The following is a 17072-nucleotide window of genomic DNA, read 5'->3' on the forward strand; positions in this document are numbered from 1 at the left end:
ATTTGTTTACATCTCTCTCTTGTGTTAGTGCACTTTAGGTGCAATATTGCCTATATATTGTAATTTCTCTCGAGTTGAACTTTGCACGAGTTGCATTGTTTTGATAACCACTTAGTATATGTTTCTACTAGTGATTGTGAAATCCTCTGTATCGTCTCTTAGCTGTATAAACTTTGTTTTGTTTTGTGAACCTTTGGCTCCGACCCATTCTCTGGCTTGCGACCAGCGAAAGCTGGGCACCGAACGCCCAAAAACCTCTTGTCATTTGGTAGCTGGTCTCCGCTGAGTTTGCCACGCTGAGTCGAGGGCATCTCTGTTGAGACCGAGACCGCTACCCCCACACGCTCTAAGGGTGTCTGGGAGCTTCCCACGTAAAAGTGCGCGAAGTCTGGGTGACAATATATTCTGGTGTCCGCGACAGGACGTTCGGTGTTTGCAAGCACAGAGAACGGAGAAAGAGTCGGAAGGAGTTTACGAAGAGGTCGTAAACGAGTGTAGCAGCAGAACGATATTGTGAGGTGCCGCGCGGAAGCGGTTAGTGAGGTTCACCGTGCAGAGGTACTCGTTGCCTTGAGTATAGAGTTCGGCCTCCAACTATGAATTTAAAGGAGCTTGTAGAGGTGGGCACCCAGATGGGGTTGTCCGGAGCTGGACTGCGTAAATGGGTGGACCAGGAAAGAGAGAAGGCCGAGAAAGAAAGACAGAGGGCTCGGGAAGAAGCCGAAAAAGAAAGAGAGAGGGCTCGGGAAGAAGCCGAAAAAGAAAGAGTGAGGGCTCGGGAAGAAGCCGAAAAAGAAAGAGAGAGGGCTCGGGAAGAAGCCGAAAAAGAGAGAGAGAGGGCTCGGGAAGAAGCCGAAAAAGAGAGAGAGAGAATTGAAAAGGAAAGGCAGAAGGCTCGAGAAGAAGCCGAGAAAGAAAAAGAAAGAAATTTTGAACGCGAAATGAAGCTGCTTGCCGCGAAACTGGAACTGCAACGTGCTGCGAACCACTCAGCTGAAGTGCATAGCACTAAGGAAGAATGTAGCAGTTTCCGGATAGATGCCAGCAGGTTGCTCCCTAGATTCGATGAAAAAAGGGACGATCTGGACGCATTCCTTAAGCGATTCGAAGGGATCGCGGTGAGCCAGAATTGGTCAGACAGTGAATGCGCTACCGTTCTTAGCACTTGTCTGAGCGGGGAGGCACTAGGTGTATTCGGGCGACTGTCTCCTGAAGAAGCAGCCAGTTATAGCAAAGTAAAGGCCGCTTTGCTGAAACGATTCCGACTCACCACCGAGGGATTTCGGGGAAAATTTCGGACAGGAAAGCCCACAGACGGCGAAACGGCAACCCAATATGTGGCGCGATTAAGCCACTATTTCGATCGGTGGACGGAACTGTCGGAAATCGCACAGGAGTACAGTGCACTCCGCGAGCTGCTGATCAAGGAACAATTCCTGAGCAGTTGTCACCCGAACTTGGCGCTATACCTCAAGGAGAGAAGGGCCAAGACCCTCTCCGAAATGCTAGAACTTGCCGACCAATTTCTTGAAGACCAAGGGGGAACGAATCTGACCAAAATTAAGAATGCAAATTCAGAAAACGCTCAGAAATCCGACAGCCGCGATACTCGATCCAGCCTAAAGCCTCCACCGAAGTGCTACCTGTGCAACAAGACAGGCCACTACGCATCTAACTGCCGCAACAGCGCCACGAACAGTAACCTTGCAGCTTGTTTTAAGTGCGGCCAGAAGGGGCACAAAGCCGCGGCTTGTTCCAACCCGGGCAAGTCCGTTCCCCAGGTATCGTGCGTGCGAGCCTCCTCAGGTGATCACCTGGAGGAAGAAGACGAAAACGGCTTTGTCGAGCTGAAAAACGGCAAGAAGGTGCCCGTTGTGAACGCGGTAGTGAACGCGCGACCCGAAGCCGGTATGCACAGGATGCCTGTCTCGGAAGGGAAAGTAGGGCCGCGAAGAATTTCAGTGCTGCGAGACACAGGAAGCAGCGCGGTCATCATAAAGCGAGGCTTGGTGCGAGATAAGGATCTCACTGGAACGAAGAGCCTTGTGCGGCTAGTAGACGGATCCTTTAAGCGCTTACCAGAAGCTAGAGTGCAGGTGCAGACTCCGTACTACAGCGGAAAACTTACTGCACTTTGCATGGAACACCCCATATACGACCTTATATTGGGTAACATCAAGGGGGCAAAATTTCCCAAGGACCCAGACGGTCGCCGCGAGGGCGAAAAATCGGAATCCTGCACGCCAGAGCGTCTCAGCGATCGACAGGGAAAAAGGCGGCGAAGGAAGCGCGAGCGAGCTAGCGCAAGAAAGGAAGAAATGAAAGAATCACCCAAGAAGGAAGAACGGCAAAATGTAGCGCAGGAACGTTCCGCGCAAGAGAAGCCTTCTTCGCAAGAAACATGCGGAAACAAAGGAAACAGCTGTGAGAAGCTAGAGGATAAGCCAGTGAGTGGCCGCAGCGGAGCACGAACGCCGAAGGAAGGAACGAAAAACCAGAGAAGGACACGCGAAAACAATGTGTCAGGTGTTTCTGCCAAACTCAGCACAATACACACTCTGGAAATGATTCTCGTGCTGATCGGCACATTGCTTCGGCTGTTTGCTTGCCGCACCGTCGAATTCGGGAAGGATACCAGGAGAGTGTTCACACCGGTCCTTATTGTGAGTCTCTGCGTTCTGATGCAAGTGCCTTGGAACCTGTCGATTGTCTTTTTCGCAGGTGCATGCCGCCCCGAGACCTTTTTGTATGCGTGGGATTTGAAAGAATTTCCCAGGGCGGGAAGGCTAGAGGTAAACACTGACAGAGCGAAAGAGTCGCGTAGGAAGGAGAGCCAGGAGTGCTCCCCAATTCTAGAACAGGGCCAGCCTGTTCGGCCTGAACCCAGTAAGACGAAATTGGGAGTATAGGCGAAAGTGTGCCACATACTTGTGTGCCTCCTGTATGCAATGTTGTGTTAATGTACTGCCCAATCGCGGTGTGTTTTTATGTGCATTGTGAACATTGCATAGAGTTACGTATGTGAAAACATTATGGTATGGATGTGTGTGCTTTGGCATTCGCCATTGACATTGTGAGCGCATGCATGGGCGCGCGAATTGTACCGTCGAAATGCGGCGTGTTTTGAAGTGTTGTGCAGTGAAGTTTTGAAGTGCAACCTGTCTATTGCACTGTGTTATGTATTGAAAGCATCAAGGTATTGTAGTATGTACATTAGCATTCGCCACTGACTCTGTGAGCGCATGCATGGGCGTGCGAATTTTGTGTTTTGTGAATATTGTTACACAATATTCTTAAAGGAAGGGGCAGTGTCACAAAATTCGGCGCATTTTTGAAGCAAACAAAGAAAAACAGCGCCGCGCGGACGCGTCTCGCCGGCGCGGGCCGAACGGGAGAGGAGGAAACCCCCCCCCCCCCCCCCGGAGCGCCTAGCCTGTGAGCGTGTGCTCCCTCTCCCCGCCACCACCTCTCACCGACGCGGCGCGTGCCGAGGGAATGAGTCATCCACGCCGAATTCTCTGGAACATACGAGTTGCTTCTGCAGCTGACGGGGGGAAAGGGCGTAGCCTTGCGTGCACTAAGACACGTCCCCCTCGCCCGTCGGCGACGGCGCCACTCAAGAACACGCTCGAAACTTCGAGATGCGACCCCCGACCTCTGACCAATGGGGACGCGCGGCCAGTGAGAAGAGGGAAGGGAGACAGCAATGCAAATGCTGCGTGTATGTGCGCGCCTACTCTGGCGCGTTGAACAAACAGACGTGGAAGCGAGCCTATAAAAGAAGGCGTTGACCGCTATCAGTCAGTCCGGACCGCCGTTTAAGCTTCATCGAAGCGCGCCCGTTCGACTCCCGGGAAAACACCACTCGGCCAGCATCGGACCAACGAGGCAACGTTCGCCAGTCTGCGGGACGGCGTCGTCGTGGAACTCTGGTCGTCGGACTGCCGCAGTGCCCGGTGAACAAATTGTGTTTTATTTGTTTACATCTCTCTTGTGTTAGTGCACTTTAGGTGCAATATGTCCTATATATTGTACTCTCTCTCGAGTTTAACTTTGCACGAGTTGCATTGTTTTGATAATCACTTTGTATATGTTTGTACTAGTGATTGTGAAATCCTCTGTATCGTCTCTTAGCTGTATAAACTTTGTTTTGTTTTGTGAACCTTTGGCTCCGACCCATTCTCTGGCTTGCGACCAGCGAAAGCTGGGCACCGAACGCCCAAAAACCTCTTGTCACTTGGTAGCTGGTCTCCGCTGAGTTTGCCACGCTGAGTCGAGGGCATCTCCTTTGAGTCCGAGACCGCTACCCCCACACGCTCTAAGGGTGTCTGGGAGCTTCCCACGTAAAAGTGCGCGAAGTCTGGGTGACAACGAGACACCGCTTGCATATCGATATCCAGCATCCTTTCTACAATACATGCCACCATTCAAAAGAACAGACCACCACAGAACGATATTTTCAGTAGAAGGCTGGTTTGCTTCAAATTCTGCATGCGTCCCTTAATTTGAAATCTGCATGATTAGCACTGATTTCACATTCTCACAGGTATGATGAATTAATAGTGCCAATTGCAGAAAAAGCACACTTTTTCCTTTAACATCAAATAAGGTATTGGAGAGGTATCTCAGCATATTTAAGTCAAAGTCAGATTTATTTGCGCCATTGGTTATAATCATGAAACAATCAAGTGTATTCGTCGTAGATATTAAAGGCTCAATTACCCTTAAATTTCACTGCAACTTCGGGATTTAGGGCAAATGGAGCTAGGGCACCTGTGTGCATTTTGCAGTTGTTTGTACCATTTCAGCTCCGAGCCAAAGTATGAAAAAGCGAATGCCAAAATAGAGGCGAAAAACTTCAGAGCAATTTGTTTTTATCTCACCGTTCTGCTATTCAAGGCTCGACTACACTGGCTCGGCTATAAGTACGAACGCAGCTGCATCATACGGAGCTTCGTACCTTAAATACACAATTTCTAAAAGTGCAAGTGAAATACAAGTGAAAGAGGAGGAAGCTCAATCCTAACGCATACATTTGTTAGGTTGGGGCAACCAAAAGGAAATAAAAATAATATGCCCCCGCCTGCACCGCTTACGCACAACAGGCTCCTAACGCATACAGCTGAATCGCAGTCTACGTAGTTAAACTGCTCGAGCGCTGTTACTTCAATTACAGCGTAACATGCGGCGAGAATGTAAAGCCCGGGCCGAAGATCTATTGGCGGGCACATATTCCATTCTCGGCGAGAGATGAACGGCAGTACGGCGGCAGTACGGCGCCAATATCGTGCACCCTGCGATCGGATCAGCTGTGCATATTTGCATGGCATACTGACCATGACCGTGTGACCACTGACACTACACGCGCATTCATGGCCGTATGCCGCCAGCAAACAACCTTTCAGCGCTGCGTGCTGCCGCGATAGGCACTGCGTCTTCGCGTCTCTGTACTAGCTGTGTTGACGTGGCCAGTTGTGCGCAAAGGCTTTGAAATAATGAACAGGTTCGAAGAAAATTAACTTACCCCCAAGATGCGAGATGTCACCCGGGTAGTGGTCTCCGACCAGCTGCTCCGCCATGGAGGAAATGAGCCCCGCCGTCAGCATAGCGTTTCCAGTGAAGGCGCGCAAAGGACGACGCGCTATCCGTCGAGCCCGCTGACGCACGCTATAAACACAGGTTTACACAGCACCTTACCACGTTTTCGTTCATCGCACCAGCGAATTTCACTGCTGTCGGCACATCACATATCGGAAGAGTGACAAATGCTCATGCCAGCGATGGTTCATGCCCTCGGCACCACAAAGGAGGACCACGACAAACGTAGTAACGCTGACCGCCATGCTGTCCCTCCCCAGACGCTGCGTTCGTTGGCTAGCGCTTCGGCCAGTTCCGGCTTCCTTCGGCCCGTTTAGAAAGGCATCGCCTCCAGGCATTCCTCCAGGTCGTCTCTTTCGGGCTCTATGCTTTTGGGCAGTGCGATAGCAAAGGACTAAAACCAAATGAAACTTCCGTTACAAAAATAATTAAGTTCTTGTGCACATATTAGCATTAAAAACTTGAGAAATTTGTGACGCGTGGACGCATGAATATGCGTGTCGGTACATGCGTGCGTGCGTGCGTGCGTGCGTGAGTGGGCATGGTCTAGCGCGTCAAATCCAAAGCCTATCCGACATGCTGCATGGTTTCTGAGATCACCGCCTTGAGCTTCGCTTGTTTTCTCGTGCTGCTGCTGGGCGGTCTTGCGCGCCGCTGTTACTGTGCTGGAATCGCAAAAGAAGAAGGATTACCGGTGTGTGCTGCCGGTGGGCGCGCTCTCATCCAAGAGTAGTAGCAGCTCCCAATTAAGCGATCCGTCGGGGCATATGTGTTATGGATGTCTGGTCGACAACGATAATGAGGTCAGCAGTGCGGTGCCGTCGTTTGATGAGTCGAACCTTTCGGCCTATTGCACTGCTAACTTCGTTGCAAAAATGCCTGGCTCATAAGCAGCGACAGTGGCCATTGTTTCTGTGGTGTGTTTCGATTACAAGACGGCGCCCTTCTACAGTGTGGCTTCCTTGGAAGCTTAGTCGGCGGTGTGCCTGCAACGCCTGTCGCTGTCAGCTCAAACTGACCGCCTGCGAGCGCTGCCTTCTTTTGCGATGTGAACGGTGACGGGACACTTACTGCCTGTGGCCGGAGCTTATAGCAAAACCGAAGAGTGTTTTGTGTGAAGGTTTGACGAAGTGCGTGTGTCAGTCTGGACCCTTAGCAAGTCATACGAGATGCGACATGCAAAAGTGGTCCACCAGTCGCTTCAGCAGAAAGGAGTGCGGATGTTTTTTACGTTACTTCAATCGAGAACTGCCCATGCAAATATTTCAACTCGTCTCTTGCCTAAAAAACATAGTAAAGAAGCTAAAGCAACAAAACTGCTGTTTCCATGCTGTATATTGATTCCACACTCGTGCTAGAGGTGGGAAATATGTAGCAGTTATTGGCGGAGTTACAGCCTATGAAGCACGTGCAGCTTCATGTAATTGCAGGTTAGGATATGCGCCTTACTTGGTATTGACTTTGTGACCAGACATAGACATCTGTCAACTAAAAGAAATTTTCTTGCTATAGGATTCTGCAGCATTATGTATGCTTCTGGACACTGAATACCGGGTGCGTCACCTCTCTTGAAAGCACTCAGATTTGTGTACTTAACAGTACGTTTGGGATGAGAAAATTTTATCAGCTTCTTTTCTTTATTTTATAATTAGCTACACAGCACGTTGCAAAAAAAAGGTTTCAAGGAAAAGTATCTCAGTTTAGAGTAGAACAGTTCAACAAAGTTGTTTTGGGCGTTCTGGTAACTTCAAGATGGTATCTGATGGTTGCATACAGACGCGCAAGTCAAACCTCAAAGGGCATCAAACTTAACAGTACCGCTGAGCTTATCCTTTCGTGCTTTTTGTGTGAGTGTAGATCACCTGGGGAAGTTCAGTATTGGATGTTGGATTTCATAGTTCTGCTACAACTTTTATCTTCCTTTCTAGACATGAAACATGACTGAACTTGATTACATTCCCCAAGCAAATACCTGACGCCTTTCAAGCGTTCCTTACTGTGCACAGTTGTCCCAGTGCATTATATCCACTCATGTGCAGCACACTGTTGTGTTGCTCTTGGTCTCCGAATGTGACTCTCAGCAATATGATGGAATCATAGTTCATCCAGATGGTCTTTGTGGTAGTGCAAATTTCAAAACAGATTGAAGAAGAATGAAGAGTGTGATACTTCGTCATGCATCATGCAATGCTGGTGCTAATCAGGCAACATGTGTGGTATATATACTTCACACATTTGAGATTAATTGGATTTGTTCTGGAGCCATACTGGGAATTAATTAATCGATCTGTGATTTGTCACTTAAATTGAGAGAGGGCACTAATTTCTGAACTTTTGACACCAACTGTGAATTCAAAACTGTCTTTTCATGTAGGCTTACATGCCCTTTTTACGTGTATGTAAATTTATGCTAATGACTTTGGAAATTGCTTTGGAAATGGTTTTGGAAATTGCCTCGTAAAATTCCTGTTCGAGCTCACAGTTCGCTTTCTGCACGTCATGTTTGATTGAACCTGATTATATCCCCAAGCTTGTTTGTTGCACCTAACAAACACTGTTGCCCTTTCAGAGTTATTTCATTGATTGACTCCTTTCGAGTGCAAGCAACAAATGATTGTGTTGCTTCTTATTTCGAAATATGGCTGTCTGCATGACGGGCAACAACATAAGTGCTCTGGATGGCTTTCATCATGCATTTATAAGATATCTATAACTTTCAGAATTGGTTAAAGGAAGAACTGAAGGATGCTGTAAGAGTCATTAGCAGTTTGTTTTTTAGATTATTTTACAATGAACTTGCAATGTTGACATGTTCTTGCTCAGTGTGCATGTTGTCATGTACAGGTCCCTGCAGTATGGAAGGGAACAACCATTTTGCACTAAAAGATAATTTTTTGGTTATTTGTTTGCTGAAGTTGACAATGATTAATGGGTACTTACGCCAAGACGAAAATTATAAAACAGCAAAACGTGCGCTTATTGCTCATTATTGAGAAGTAATCATTAACTGAATGCTCGAACTTTGTTTGCTTTCACCCTAAATGGTCCTTTACAGCCTCGTCAAGTTGCTACTAAACAAGCAAACGCACACATGGCCACACGCAGCCTCACTGAGCTTGCTCAGTATGCACATAAGCACGCACAGCTTCGGCAAGCCCCCTCTCAGCACGCAGATGTCCACGTACAGAGAGTTGTCCACGAGAGTCCACGATTTTTTACACGCAAAGAGTGTGCGTGGACGTCTATCAGCTCACAGTACGCGCATATGTACACACAGGACGCACAGAATGCGCTCAGGTAACGCACAATTTCTGCGCATTCGTGTGCAAAATGAACGTGATCGTACAAAAATCACTGTTCTCGTGCAAACTCACGCAGAGATTTTCAATAGGGCAGTGTAGGTAAAAAAAATTGGCCCCAGTGTGACAACGTACAATGTACGAAATTTTGCGGAACAGTTTTGAAATATACAAGCAATATAAATAAAAAGACTAGCTGACAAGACCTAGCGGTATGGATGACTAGATGTGCGATTTTGATGGTGATAATGGTGGTTTATGTGGCTCATGTGCTGCTTTCACCCAAAGGGCGCTATGGCAAAAGGTATTTTTCGACTACGCAGGGGAGTGCTACAACCCTTTCCCAAGGATTCTAGACCAAATAATCATACCACCGCGCCAGAAGAAAGGTTGCGTACGTTGCACCACCGATGGGTAGCCGGCGGCATTGGGTATCATACCCCGCACATCCCTCATACGAGGCGGATCCTGAACCAATTATTCCACCGCTCCGGCTAATAGGCGAAATTTTAACGCGATGGCCACCTTTCAAAGCGATCGAGCTGTTACGTGAAGGAACTGGAGCGGCCGGTCGGCATTTGGACCGAAACGGGTGAACGGGGTGCCGCTTGTATTGCGGTGCGTTGGTACGCCGTCGTCAAGTCACAGATGTTGTTGTTGTTGTCGTCTTCAAGAAGACAATGGCGCGTACCCACTGCAGGGTATTTGCCAGGACACAGACTGTAGTGTGTGTGAGTTCCGCTAGGTGTCACCACTGCTTCCCCGGCTATATATGGGTGTTCAATGAAGCCTTATGGTCTTTGGCTTGCTGAGAGGCAGTGTGTCTGGTTTGGCGTCCGTGTTTGTAGAAGCACATCCCGCTGCATGGTGTCAGAAGTGGGATCACGAAGCTACTGATTGGGCGCTCTTCGGCTCTTCACCACGAACGACGCCGCCGCCGCCACACTCGGGGCAATGCTTCGCCCACCGCCACCGGCCGATTTTGACAGCCCAGGTTCCTGGCCGACATGGGTGCTGCAGTTCGAGGACTTTTTTTCTGTAACGGGACTGTCTACCGTTGCACAGGAAGTTCAGGTGCGTTCCACACTGTACTGCACGGGGCCGCAAGCAAGAACGGTTCTTGCATCAACGACGCTGGTAGAGGCCGACGCCAATGACGTAGCAGCTGTCAAGAAGGCGTTCACTGACCATTTTGTCCACACGCTCAACGAGTTGTACGAGTCTGCCCGTTATCATTGCCGGACGCAGCAACCGGGTGATACCATTGATTCATTTTTCACCGCGCTCTGTACCATAGTAAAGCGCTGCAACTACTCGTCGTCAGGTGCTGAGATAGGCATGTGCGCGACCGTTTCGCCGTCGGTTAGTTGGACCGCAGGCTTTCAGACCTACTTTGTTGATGCACGAAGTTAAGTTGGCAAGAGGAATTAACTCAAGCACGTCAGCATGAAGACGCTGATAACGAACGCAGAGTTCGTGACTCAGTACAAACGCCTTCGCTCGCTGTCAAAGCAACGCGTGTACGACAAGGGAAGCTACCGTCGATGTATAAGCCTACTCATCCTTGCTTTTTCTGTGGCCGTGCTTCGCATCCGCGTTCTGACTGCCCAGCTCGCCGTGCTTCCTGCAATTTCTGCGGCAAGAGTGGTCATTTTAAAGTCGTCTGCATGAAGTAAAAATTGCTGGGACTTAGCTTTGGTTAAGCCTAGGGAATGGCGAAACCAATATCCCCTTGGCTATACTATGTGTTTCGCTTATGGGTGGTGCACATTGCTAATGTCCGTGTGTACCCACGAAATGAAAGCCTTAAGCGCACTGTTGCTGCTTGTGTCACTGATGTGTGGTTAAGATATTAAGCGTCGCCGCTAAGAGTGGAACGCGACAGCTTCTTGCAACGCTGCAGGGAGTCCACAGAACGCAATCGCCCATTCTCGCTCTACGCCTTGCTCGACGATAAATTGGTTTTTGAGGGAAGGAAATGTACTCTCTCGCATATCTCGGTGGACACCCGAACCTCGCTTAAGGGAAGGGAGGAGGATGGGAGTGAACGAAGACACCGTATTAGCTAGACGCGCCTTTGTTCGGTGGCAGGTGGTCAACCGGCCGCGAAGTTCTAGCTGCGGCGCGCTGAAGAGCCGACTTGGTGGCCCATCTCTCGCTCTCGTATGGCGTCAGTAGTCACATGACCGACGAGCGACCGTAAAGGGTAAGCTGCGGTAACGCGAAGAGGCGACGCCTGGCGTAGTAGTGCTTTCGCAATTGAAGAAAGGCGGGAATCAGGCGCGGAAACCTTCGGCTAGTTCGGTGGAGCTTCACGCAATTGCGGAAGTCCGCCAGAACGTGAGGTTCATTGGGGCGCTGGTTGACGGACGCGCCATGTCTTTCAAGGTGGACAAGCGGCGCCGAAGTGTCAGCTGTTCCGAACGTGTTTCTGGCATTCCTGCTAAGCTTCAAGACAAAGAGGGTGAGTTGAAGGGACCCGGTAACAATGTGCTGCCAGTTCTGGTAACTTATAATGCTACTTTAACGTGGCACAGCAAGTCTGTCAAACAAAGTCTTTATGTTTTGGCAGCACACAGTTCCTCTGCTAGGGTTTCAGGCGATACAAGCCTTGTGCGTCTGCAAGTTTCTAGACCACATTTCAGAAGCCCCAGAATTGTCCGGGCCGTTTCGTTTGGAAGCTAGTCTTTTTATTAGACTTGGAACGCTTCCAGTGGCCTACACTATCCGACTGAAACCAGACGCTACACCGTTCTCCTTAAGCGTTCCCAGGCGCCCGCCGCTACCTCTTCGAGACGCGGCCAAGCAGGAGCTGGACAAGATGGAAGGGGATGGCGTGATCCGTCGCGTCGACACGCCTACAGACTGGTGCGCCGGAGTGGTTGTAGTTCCGAAAGCTACCGGCGGCCTCAGGCTTTGCGTGGATCTAATCCCCCTCAACAAAGTCATTTTGCGGGAACGCCATATGTTGCCCCCGGTGGAGCAATGCCTTGGTCTGCTGGAGGATGCCACTGTTTTCTCAAAGTTGGATGCCGCGTCGAGCTTCCACCAGGTCAAGCTGCCTCCCGAGTCGCAAGAGTACGCAACGCTCATAACTCCATTCGGGCCTTACTGTTTTCTCCGGCTTCCGTTTGGGATCGTGACTGCACCTGAGTACTTCCCGCGGCAGATGTCCCGTATCCTGGAACGCCAGTCTGGGCGTTGTGAACATGATCGACGATATTCTCGTCTTTCGCAAGACACGCGCAGAGCACGACCGTCGATTGTAGGAAGTTATCAATCGGTTAACAAAAGCAGGGGTCACTTTAAACCGCAAGGAGTGCAATTTCGCAGCCAGCAGCGTCAAGTTCCCGGGTGTCATTGTTAGCGCAAAGGCAATCTCTCCTGACCCAGACAAGGTCTCTGGAATAAAAGCCATGCCGGCACCGCAAAACGTCACAGGTGTCCGTAGATTTCTGGGTCTTGTTAACCACATCGGACGCTTTTTGCTTCACGTATCAGCACCGATCAGAAGTTTGCTGACGAAGGAGTCTGAGTGGACTTGGGTCCACGCTCAACAGTCTGCCTTTACCGAGCTCAACGAACTGCTCTGCTCGGACCTTCGCCTTGCTCGGTTCAACACTGCGTACAAGATCGACAGTATCAGCTGATGCCAGCTCCTTCGGTCTTGGCGCCGTATTTCTACAAGAGCAGCCTTTTGGTGAGCGTCGTCCTGTTGTCTTCACGTCGCGTTCACTCACATCAACGGAACGCCGGTACAGCCACACTGAGAAGAAGGCTTTAGCAGCAAGCTGGGGGGTGCTTCGTTTTGACGAATATATCCGTGGACTAAATTTCTTCCTTGAGACTGATCACCAGCCACTTTTGGCGTTCATGGGATCCATGGATATTGACTTACTGCCTCCAAGGATACAGCGTTTTCGTCTAAAGCTGATGCGCTTCCAGTACTAAGTACTGTATGCACCCGGCAAGTTGTTATGCACTGCTAACACGATCTCATGGGCGCCAGTGGATGGTTCATTGCCAAGGCAAGCTGATCAAGTTGAGCTCTTTGTGGAAGGGATTCTTCGCTCGCTCCCAGACTTTGTCTCTACACGTTAAGAAGGGCCTCTCAAGGCACAAGCCATTAATCGTGAGTGCAAGCTTCTGCTTGAATACTGCACTAAAGGCTGGCCCAGGCCGTCAAAGCTGCCTCTTCATGTTAAGAAGTACTGGCAGCATCAGGGGGACCTCAGTGTTTGTGAAGGGCTTCCTCTGAAGGGAGTTGCTTTGTTGTGACTGACTTTTTAGCGTTCCATGCTTGACCTCATTCACGACGGGTATAAGGGTATTAACTGTTGCAAAGCCATTGCTCGAGAGTCAGTATGGTGGCCTGGAATAAACAGCCACATCGAAACGCTCGTCTCTAACTGCGCCAAGTGCGCTGAAACACGCACTCGACGCGCAGAAGCGATGTTGCCATCGCAGACTCCAAGTATTCCCTGGCAGGAGGTAGGAGTAGACCTTTTCCAGCTGAATGGTCAAAATTATGTGCGGCTGGTCGACTACGGGTCACGCTTCCCAGAAGTCACCAGTCTGCGTTCTACAAGAGCACCGGCAGTATCGCAGACATTAAAAGCGTCTTTGCACGCCATGGCATTCCAAACGCCGTCCGCAGCGACAATGGTCCACAGCCTGCATCCTATTACTTCTCTGCCTTTGCAGAGGCTTATGACTTCAGGCATGTCACCAGCAGCCCACATTTCCCGCTGTCCAATGGGGAGGTGGAGAGGATGGTGCGAACCGTTAAAAACCTGCTGCAAAAAGCCGACGATCCTTTCTTGGCACTGGTGTCCTAAAGGGACACTTCTGGTATCAACGGTGTGAGCCCTGCACAGATTCTCATGGGCAGGCGGCTGCAGACGAGGGTTCCCAAGATAGCACAGCAACTCGATCCAGGCTAGCGCTTCTCGCATTCTTTTCACCCGCGAGATCGAGTTAATCGAAGGATATAGGCAAGGGACTGCAGGTACGAGATTTTAACGCCATGGCCACCTTTCAAATCGATCGGGCTGTCACTTCAAGGAATTGGAGCGGCCAGTCAGCGTTTGGACCGAAGCGGTTGAACCGGGCGCCGCTAGTATTGCGGTGCGTTGGTACGCCGTCGCCAAGTTACAGAGGTTGTTGTTGTCGTTGTCCTCTTGACGAAGACAATCACGCGTTCCCAAGGCGGGGGTTTTCCCAAGACAAAGACGGCGACTGATAAGTGTTGAAGATGTAAAAAATGAAACTGAAAAAAAGGAATTAAAATTTTTCAAAGGTAATACAAAACAAAAATACAAATTAGTAAATAAAACGCACTGCAGATTTGTTGGTTTAAATAAACAAATCAAACACAGTGAGACAGGTGAACTGGTGAGACTGAAAATGGGAGCGGATTGGAAAACAACCAGGCAGGAAGAAGAAGAGGCTACAACCGCTTCAAACGAAGAAAAAAAAAACAGTAGAAGAGGCGCTAAGATGGCGTCAGGCGGCGATGGAGAGCTTTCCAAGGAGGAGAAGGCCCGAGTACTGGCAGACGTGTGCAAAACGGCAGCAGCGGCCGTGGTCAAAGAGGACTTGAACCAGATCCACAGCATGGTGACCGGTGGGCCGCCGCACAAACCATCGCCCGAGTCCTTCGCTCGAGCCCGGGAGGACAAGCGGGGTCCAACAGTGGATGCTGATGGATGCGAGCACTGCGAAGGCACAGGAGAAGGTCTGTGGCATGTCCCCGCTGTGCACGTCCTGGGAGCCCTGTGGAGAGCCAGACCACCGCGTACGACACAATCATCGAAGGATCGCTACCTATGCTCTTCGCGGGAGACTCACCCGGGTCTGGGTGGTGGCCCTGGAGGAGGTTCGGGGAATCAAGTTCCCGTGCGCCGCTACCGAGGGGCGTGAGGCGCTCCCGTCGGATGCGGCCCAAACGCCGGGAAACTGCGCCCGACGGCATTCCTCTTGGATCTGCGGACGAAGGCACGGAACTGGAAAAGGACTCCTCGACGTTGGGGGCGCGTGACTACGCGGAAGCAACCTGAAGGCTGAAGAGATCTATGCGAACAGATCAAAGGCACTTGCAAAAAGTGAACAAGCGCTCAAAAGCCGCGACCTGGCCTTCAAGAGAAAGTACCTACTTCCTACACTGACCCAAGAGACTGTCCTGGACATGCAGTGTGGGGTGAACTGGGCTGTTTAAATAAATTACTGTCCTCCTCCCACTATCCCCCGCTATCTCCCGATTCCTCTTGAAGTGTTTTTCTTGAACGATCTTGTATTCTAAACACATAACGATGCAATCGGCGGACAGAAAATGCTTGCACAGGAAAGCCCGTCGTTGCCACCCGGTCCAACCGAAAATCAACATAACGTCTGCTGGTAATAGAGAGTTCTTGCATCGCGATACGGTAAATATGCTGACCACGCTAACAACCACAGATGCAGCTAGGCAAGCACGCAGCATTATCAACGGTGACCCGTTACCGTATATCATGTGACGGCAGCCCAGCTGTGCTATATCTCTGTATTGTGTCCTCGCAAGACTCGGAGGACAAGACAGTGACCGAGCGCGGCATTCGGCATTGTGGTTTTCCCCTTCTTTTTTCGTCCTTGCTAGTGTGCTGCTCTCTATACGCCAGCCATTACGACGGATTTTTCATGCCTAACGCTCTTTTGTGGAGGCAGGTCCGTGCCGCCAAAGAAACAGTGCGGAGGCATTTGATTCCTGAAGAAATTTAAGCGTTTTGAAGAGCTCGGAAAGAGTGTAAAGCAGCCGGTGGATATTTTTTTTATTGAATGGCAGTTTTGGAGTTGATCGCCTCCCTCACACGATGAATGTTACTTCTCCCGGCTACTCCAACATTTTGCCCCAGTAACAGTGAACTGGCATCAGCGCTTTCGCTTATATTTGCATTACCACGAAGGAAATGGCCGGTCACTATTTGCCTCGAATTATTAAAGATAAGAGCATTTTTTCTCTGTCTTTCCAGATTTGTGTTCACAGCACCTACTCTGATAGGTGTTGCTGTGGCAGAAACTTGGGGAAGCACAAAATGTGTGCTGGTGTGAGGAAAGCAAAAAAAAACGCGACACCAATTATGATTGGATATTTTTATTTATTTATTTATTTATGCAAAATACCACTAAAGGCCATGGAGAGGGTATTACGTAGGGGGGAGGGGGAAGGCAATTGATCAAAACAAAACAAAATCACAAATAAAACAGCATGACAGAGACAAGCAAAGCAATCAAACGTATGGCAGTGCGGCAAAGAGTAAAAATTACTACAGTATTTAAGTTATACAAACTGAACTCTAATGCAACAATCATTTTGATACCATACCCTGCAAATAATAAACCATGAACAAATAAAATGACAATGAACGCAAAGAGTTAAGCAGTACTTATTCAAGATAAAAGATTGAAATATTTATCAGGATCAGTGGTGGTTGCGATTTGTGAAGGCAGAGTGTTCCAGTCAGAAATTGTGGGTGGTAAGAATGAATGCGCATAGTTTAATGTTCTGCACGTGATACACCTAAGTTGTGCCTAATTGTGCTGCAGGAATAAAGATGGATGTTTATGAATCTATCAGAAAAATCCCGGGAACATTTCGTGGGTTGCCTGATAAAAGGGTAGCTTCCGCAAATTTAGCCCAGGAATTAGTGACGCATGGTGTTCAGTGTATACCATCTCTAGGGTTTAATTGGCGCATGCAGGGCAAAAACAATTACAGCGCAAGGAGATAAACAAGGTGAGCCTTGCAGTGACACTGTGCAGAAAGTGAGGTTGTCCTGTAGCTTGATCTTTGCATTTTAACGACATACTGTGCGGAAGCACCGATGTTTGGGCCAGTGGGTATTGATCCATCTTGAAAACATAGCAGCGCGAAAAAAACGGGGACGAAATAGACACACGTACGACAGGACATATGCTGCACTTGCAACAAAATTCTATTCCTGAAACAAAAGCTTAAGTGCAGCGCTACTATCGTCTCGTGGCAATCAGCAGCAATGGTCCAAAAACGCAAGTTCATTATCAAGAAGAGACAAGGAAGCGGTGCTAACACACTGACCACCTGCTTTTATAATATGAGATGCCTCAATAATCTCTCTTTCCATCCGATCCTTTCCATGTCCAAGAAACTTAGTTTTCTGA

The 17072-nt window shown here is 49.4% G+C and overlaps 1 protein-coding gene across 1 annotated transcript; it reads left to right on the forward strand.

The window, feature by feature from the left end:
* The first annotated feature begins 596 nt into the window (after positions 1-596).
* Positions 597-13735, forward strand: LOC149356177 (uncharacterized). Its single transcript, XM_089576270.1, has 4 exons — positions 597-2447; positions 9963-10237; positions 11670-11975; positions 13555-13735. Exons 1-4 carry the CDS (start codon positions 597-599, stop codon positions 13733-13735), a joined length of 2613 nt encoding a protein of 870 aa, XP_089432396.1.
* The last annotated feature ends 3337 nt before the right edge of the window (positions 13736-17072 follow it).

This window comes from Amblyomma mixtum, chromosome 3, assembly GCF_055824585.1.
Source record: "Amblyomma mixtum isolate Tamu chromosome 3, ASM5582458v1, whole genome shotgun sequence".
Lineage (NCBI taxonomy): Eukaryota > Metazoa > Arthropoda > Arachnida > Ixodida > Ixodidae > Amblyomma > Amblyomma mixtum.

Bases quoted from the DNA above. Each gene is read 5' to 3' on its own strand.
- LOC149356177 (XM_089576270.1), top strand. From the start codon at position 597: ATGAATTTAAAGGAGCTTGTAGAGGTGGGCACCCAGATGGGGTTGTCC. The intron at 2,448-9,962 runs GTGAGTGGCCGC...ACCGTTGCACAG, and splicing joins AGAAGCTAGAGGATAAGCCA to GAAGTTCAGGTGCGTTCCAC. The intron at 11,976-13,554 runs GTACGCAACGCT...CGCCGTCCGCAG, and splicing joins CTGCCTCCCGAGTCGCAAGA to CGACAATGGTCCACAGCCTG.